Below are 7206 nucleotides of genomic sequence, written 5' to 3' on the forward strand. Positions count from 1 at the left end.
GCGCAGCGGTCACTGCAGCCCGAGGAGGCGCAGCGGTCACTGCAGCCTGGCTCTCTTCTCAGGAGGAGGTTTACTGGGAGGAGCTGGGGCCGATGACTTGGCGGCAGGTTCTCTCTCCTCTTGTTTCACATTTTCTGCAGCAGGTTCAGGTTCCTTCTTTACCTCAACTGGAAGATAAATTTGCACATTTAAAAAACAAAAACAACAACTTTACAATCAGAACATCACAAACCAAAGAGCTCATTTACGTTTTGTTCACGTTTCAAACATTAACTGATGTTGAGAGAGAATGCAAAATAAAATAAAACTCATACCTGGAATAGGTTTATCTCCAGGTTTGGGCTGAAAACAGACAATCTGAATTATTTTCTAAAAACACAAAGTGAAAGAAATGAACAATAATTATGTGGAGGACCTGCACCTGGTAGAAAGTTGGAGGAAACTTTGATCGCAGGTCCAGGAGGAGCGTGTCAACACGTTGCCTCTGAAACAGAGAACTAGGCTCTTCCTTCTTTTTGGACTTTGGTTTTGTCTTTTCTGTTTAAACAAGAAAATGTTGATTAACATTTTAACAAATCACCACCTGATACTGAAATGGTAAACCTTTGGGATCATATGGTCCCAAAACTTGTAGTTTTACTAGAAGTTGTTGCTTTCAACCGTTTCATTTGTTTTTCATCGTTTTAACTGAAGAGCCACCTAAACTGTGACCAGAAGTTCATTTTAAAACAAACCTCTCTCTTCCTGGTCCTTGAAGTGCCACCAGTATCCTTTGGACGGGTGATAACTACAGTACGACATGGCCTCATCAAAAGCAGACTGGATCCCATGGACTGCAGAGAGCTGAACCAACAACAATGTAAACATTAAAACACTTATCACACGAATGTGCCAAAACCGTAAGAGAAGATGTAAGATCCTGTTTACCACTCTGGAGCTGATCACCGTTCCAAGGTCTGGGGCCTGATACACCACTCCTGCTATGATGTAATAGTCAGCCAAGGGAATCGCTGCAGGGTGAACACACAGGTGGAGGCAAAATTTCATTTAACACAAGTTTTAAACTCTAAATATTACAAACATTTAAATTAAACTCTTGTGCACCTTGTGTTCTGTTAATTATTACTCTATTTATGACCATATCTCCTCCCTCAGCTTCCATCTTTACTTACTCTACCTGTTAGTATTTGTATTTATTTCCAACAACATTTGTCGTCTTTCCTCCTATAGAAAGTTCACCTGGACGTGTCATTCTGTTTGTTTCTACTTCCTGTCCTCTCAAACCAGCCGGTCGAAGCAGATGACCGCTCGTCCTGAGCCTGGTTCTGCTGGAGATTTCTTCCTGTTAAAAAGAGTTTTTCCTTTCCACTGTCTCCTTTGTTCTTGCTCAGGATGGGAGACAGAGACGAAGTGAAGATTCAACACAACCTGCTGCTTCTTAGAGAACTTTAATAATTGGCTTTTATAAAGTATGTGAGTTTTTGTACAGTGTCCTGAGACGACTTCTGGTGAGACTTGGAGCTACAGAAATAAACTGAATTAAATTCTGGCGACACGGTGGATCAGTTGGTAGAGCTGCTGCCTCTCAGCGAGTAGGTCGCCGGTTGAAATCCCAGCCAGGGGCCTTCCTGGGTAGAGTTTACATGTTCTCTCCGTACATATGTGGGTTTTCTCTGGGTACTCCGGTTTCCTCTCGGACCAAAAACATGCATGTTAGACTGGTATCTCTAAATTGTCCCTAGGTGAGAGTGAATGGTTGTCTCGTTTGTCTCCATGTGTCCCTGTGATGAACTGGAGACCTGTCCAGGGTGTCCCCCGCCTCTCACACAGTTGATGGCTGGATATGAGCACCGGTGATCCCCATGACCCAGAAAGGAAGAAGCGGTTAAAGATAATGGATGGACAAACTGAATTATGCAGTCAGTTGATAATCATTCATAAAAATAAACAAATATTCACTGAAGGAATGCATATCACCCGCCTCCTGTAAAACCAGAGTTTAGACTGAGGTCACTGAGCTGATGCCATATAATGACAAACCTAACCCATTACATGATACACACAGGGGGTGCAGTGGTTTACGTGCCCGTGGATCAGTGAGGGAATAGGCGTCTTGTTCAAGGACACCACAACATATAGGCACAGTGGGAATTGAACCTGCGACATCTCAAGATGGCTGCCCTACCTCTGCTTGATTTATAGCCGTTTTTGTCAAACTTGTAAAATTACTAAATAGTAATAAATTAATCACATGGTCTGTAAGTGCTCAGAGTATGTGTTGAGAACGACTCTCCACTACCACAACAGTTTTTAGCTCCATATCTGTACAACTGAGTATGAGCCATTTCTGTGTCAGCCATGGCTTAGTTATGGCAGCCATCTTGATTCAGAATGAAATGTAAATCAGTTGTAGACATCCAGTTATTAATTACTTTCTGATGGTCTCAATGGAAACCATCCATTGGGTCATGAGACATTTTGCTAACAGTACAGACAAACAGAACATTAATACTCTTTAGTAAAGCCACATTTATGTAAGAAAAAAAAATGGGACATACACATTAATCCATCTACTGATCACACACACACACACACCTTGTGTTGGAGTCTGCCTCTGCTGTTTGCGGATTATATAAAGAATTGGCTCCTGTGCATGAAGGAGGATGTACTCCACTCCAACCATCTGACTGAAAAAACAACAACAGTCAAACAACACATGTGCAGCTGAGGAACACACACAACATCACACCTTTTGTTGTAAAATAAATATAGTGTCGACTAAATAAACACTGATGTATGTGGTTCTGGATCCATCAGAATATAGAAATTTGACAGAGTCTGACCCCTGTCGGCGGTCAAACTGCCTGTAAACAATACAAACATTAACCTCTGCATGGCTCATCTTATGAGTTTATTATAAAGATCATTACCGTTATGAATTAATTCTCAATGTCTGGTAATCTTCCTCCTTATGAGGCTGTGGACCACCTGTATGTGAGGGAGGTGATACGTGTAACAAAACATACAGCTGCATCTTTGTGTAAGAAAATTACTTCAGATGTTCCAGAGTAAGCCGCTGCATCTTCACCACCTCGTTGTTGCAGGTCCGGTCATAAAACGGGTTACTTCTCTCAGAAAAGTAATCCAGAACATTTCCAGGATTCAGAATCGGCACCCAACCACTGTCCACCCAGGATATCCCGAGAAGATTGTCTGCAAAGTCAGAGGACAGATACCACTTTAACATTAAAACTGAAAAAACACCACTTTGCATGTTTTCTTTTAAAGACATTTTACCGAGTGTTTACACAAAACAACATCCCCATCTTATGGTTTTTATATCCAACTTCTTGTTCGATTCTTTGCCCTCAAACGTTAAATTCAACAGATGTTCAGATCAAAAGCTAAAACCGAAACTAAAAATTATTTTAGGGGTTCAGTGGTTAGAACCAAAAGCTGCAGCTGAGTCACAGTGAGAGGAACTGACTAGTTGTAAATTTAATACACACATCTAATGCAACCAGCAGTTACATTCATTCAACCTTTATACTGGTTAGTCCCAGAGCCACATCATCATGGACATCATGTGGGCATGAGGTTACTGGTAACAACTGGTTAAATTTATATTACACCTCATCATCTTTAACTGACGTCACATAAATGTGTATCAACTCAGCAACTAACAGGACAAATAACTAAAAGCTTTGTTCAGCTGCCCGGTGTTTTTTTTATGTTAGCTGAACAGCTAATCCATGCTAAGCCGAAACTAATAAATTGAATCGTCAACCACCGTATTTCTACAGAAATGTGCTTTAACGCCAAATATAAACTTAAACACCATTAACACGGGCTGTAAAAAGTTAAAAAAAAACCTTATGACAAACAAAAACGGAGAATTTCTTACCTCTGAAATCCACCGACGCCATATTGTAAATAAAAGGTCTATGAATACTGACGTCATCAGAAGATTTAAGGTCACTTTTTGATGACGTCGTGACATCAAACCTGTGCCTTTGCCCGAATCTAGTTGTGTGAATGATTTAAAATAAGGGAGCTGGCTATTGACGCAAGTAAAAAACTGTCTAAACTGAAACAACAACAACAATTTAATATTACAAATATTAATAGTTTTAGTAAAAAGACTGATCTGTCACCTGAAGAACTTGTTGAATTAAATAAATTACAGAGTGAACTAGATAAATTATATGAAGTAAAAGCTAAAGGTGCTTTTATACGTTCTCGAGCTCGCTGGATTGAAGAAGGGGAGAAAAATACATCTTATTTTATTTTTTTAACCTGGAAAAACACAGGCAACTAAAAAAGATCACTAAACTGAATATAAATGGATCTGTTTCTGAAGATGAAACTCAGATTAATAGAGAATTACATAATTTTTACAGTAATTTATATAAATCCAACTACTCTGAGACAAATTGTTCAACATTTATAAACACCATAAGAGAATTCAATAAAGTAATTGATCTAGATTTAAAACAATTTATGGAAAAACAAATTGAACTTGAGGAGTTGGATAAGGCTATTTTGAAGATGTCGCCTGGCTTGGACGGGCTAACAACTGAATTTTATAGATTCTTTTAGAAAGAGATTAGAGAGATGCTTTATAAAGCTTTCTTAGACTGTATCTCATCAGGTAACCTCTCTAATACTATGAAACAAGGGATAATCACCTTAATTCCAAAACCTAATAAAGATGTGCAAGTGCTGGATAACTGGAGACCCATCACTCTGCTATGCACAGATTATAAAATTTTAGCTCATGTTTATGCTGATCGGCTGAATAGAGGACTTAAAGATATAATTGATGAAAGTCAATCAGCCTTTGTTAAAGAGAGAAATATACACAATCATATTAGACCGGTCCTTGATATGTTGGATTATTGTGACTGCCTTGATAATGATTCTTGATTCTTACAAGGCATTCGACACAATTGAACACGCTTTTTTGTTAGAGACTTTAAGGTTTTGGGGTTTTGGTGATTCATTTTGTGGATTAATTAGGATGTTTTATAATGATATCTATAGCTCAGTCTCTTTAAATCCAGGACTTATTTCTAGATTTAAGATCCAGCGAGGCATCCGTCAGGGTTGTCCTATCTCCCCAAAACTGTTTATCTTGACTACTCAGTTACTAGCTCTTCAAATTAATAGCAATCCTGAGTTAAAGGGAATTAACGTTTGATAGAGAATACAAGATTAGTCAATTTGCTGATGACACAGGTTTTTTTTTTTTTTTCAAAAAATGATTTAATGGTTGAAAGAGCCCTTAATACAATTTCATTATTTTCTAAGGCTTCAGGTCTAGGACTTAACATTAACAAATGTGAGATCCTTCCCATTCATAACTGTATTCATAAAAACATCCAGTCAATCAGAGTCGTACATGAAGTTAAATATTTGGGTGTACTAGTATCTAAGAACGCAGTTAGAAGGGAAGATGAGAACATCTCAAACCGGTTAGTACATATGAAACAAAGTCTCAGTTGTTGGTTGACAAGAGATCTGAATATTTTTGGAAGGAACCTGTTGACTAAAGCAGACGGCATTTCCAAGTCTGTTAATCCATGTCATTCTATGTATATATCACCACAAAATGTAAGAAAAGCCAACTCCATTATCTTTCAGTTTTTGTGGAAAAATAAGACTCATTATGTTAAAAGGTCCCAACTAGTTACAAAACATGAGCATGGTGGTATGAATGCACTAGACTTTGAGCAATGGTTGGAACATTTAGGACTAAATGGTTAAAAACTTTTTTACAACAACAAAATTCAATGTGGTTTCATATCCCTGCCTCCATTTTTAAACAGCTGGGAGGAATTGACTTCCTTGCAAGGTGTGACTTCGAAGTGACGAAGATTCCAGTTAAACTATCAAACTTCCACAAACAAGTTCTTCAGTTCTGGAAAATGATATTTCACCATAACTTCTCACCTCATGGATCAACCTTGTGGAATAATAGAGCAATAACAGTGGTCAGAAAGTCAATATTTAGAAAAGACTGGTGTGAAAAAGGCATCATTTTTGTAACAGACATCTTGGATTGTAATGGAGATCTTTTAAATTTCTCATCTTTTGTTAGAAAATATAACCTTAGCTGCTGCCATAAAGATTTTATGAAGGTATGTAAAGCAATCCCTTTAGCCTTGAGTTAATTAAAAATATCATTATGTATTCAAAGGTGACCGTTTCCATGCCCACATTAAAACTAAATGACTGTAGTTTAGTTGATCTCAAATGTAACAAGATGATCAATGAATGCATGCGACAAACGATTTACTATGATTACAACAAAGATTCATTCAAGAAACCTCCCAATATAAATCATAAAACCATAATGACTTCTGCTCATTCAAAATTTGTCAAATGGCCTATATCTCCTAAAGTGAAAGAAAACCATTTTAAAATAATAAATAAGATCTATCCAGTAGCCATGCTTCTGCACAGAAGATTTAAATTTGAGGTGGATTTGTGTACCTTCTGTAAATCTGAAGATGAATCCCTTGAACATTTGTTTTTTTCATGTCAATACTCACAAAGTTTCTGGACTGACATTACAAACTGGATTAATCTAAAACTGAACATTCCTCCCTTTGATGCTGATGCCATTTTATTTTACATGGATAATTTAAGCTCAGCTTACTCCGATGCTATAAATATAGTCATCCTTATAGCAAAGTATCACATTCATTGTAGTAAGTGGAGGGACAATCAGCCCTCCTTCCCGTGTTTTATGAACAAATTCAAGTCGTACTATTCTTCAATAAGTAGATTAAAAAACTGGAAAACTGCTAGAACCATTTCACAACAGATATCAAAAAACTTGTTGTTTTAAGTTTCTCATATTGTTTTGCTCCTTTTTGTTTCTTATGTTTATTCTTTTCATTTAATGTTTGTATTACTCAATTTTTATCATTTTGTAACCCCCCTAGCTTGTAAACTGTAGTTCTGACACCCTTCACGAGTGTTTGTATATATCTTTCTCTTTTGTAGTGTTTTGTAGTTCTGTGTGTTATTAATAAAAAAATAAAATAAAATAAAAATAAAAAAAATTAAAAAAAAGGAGCGGGTGGGGGGGGGCGCCGATGATGTGTTCGCATCCACCTCAAAAATATGTAGTTGCGCCCCTGCCCCTGGGTAAAAGACAAGTCCACGAAGTGACACAAGTCACATACTTCTGAGATCTGT

The 7206-nt window shown here is 37.5% G+C and overlaps 1 protein-coding gene across 1 annotated transcript; it reads right to left on the bottom strand.

Moving 5' to 3' along the window:
* Nucleotides 1-36: 36 nt before the first annotated feature.
* Nucleotides 37-3947, bottom strand: med6 (mediator complex subunit 6). The gene is made up of 8 exons (XM_037694644.1): nucleotides 3905-3947; nucleotides 3054-3213; nucleotides 2596-2687; nucleotides 928-1010; nucleotides 735-843; nucleotides 422-537; nucleotides 315-342; nucleotides 37-167 (listed from the first exon to the last, which is right to left on the bottom strand). The coding sequence occupies exons 1-8, from the start codon at nucleotides 3924-3926 to the stop codon at nucleotides 37-39; spliced, it is 741 nt and encodes a 246-aa protein (XP_037550572.1). The 5' UTR covers nucleotides 3927-3947.
* Nucleotides 3948-7206: the final 3259 nt, after the last annotated feature.

This window comes from Nematolebias whitei, chromosome 21, assembly GCF_014905685.2.
Source record: "Nematolebias whitei isolate Nwh7 chromosome 21, NemWhi1, whole genome shotgun sequence".
In the NCBI taxonomy this organism is placed as follows: domain Eukaryota; kingdom Metazoa; phylum Chordata; class Actinopteri; order Cyprinodontiformes; family Rivulidae; genus Nematolebias; species Nematolebias whitei.

Bases quoted from the DNA above. Each gene is read 5' to 3' on its own strand.
- med6 (XM_037694644.1), bottom strand. From the start codon at position 3,926: ATGGCGTCGGTGGATTTCAGAG. The intron at 343-421 runs GTGCAGGTCCTC...GTCTGTTTTCAG, and splicing joins TTCCTCCAACTTTCTACCAG to CCCAAACCTGGAGATAAACC. The intron at 168-314 runs GTATGAGTTTTA...TTTATCTTCCAG, and splicing joins TGGAGATAAACCTATTCCAG to TTGAGGTAAAGAAGGAACCT.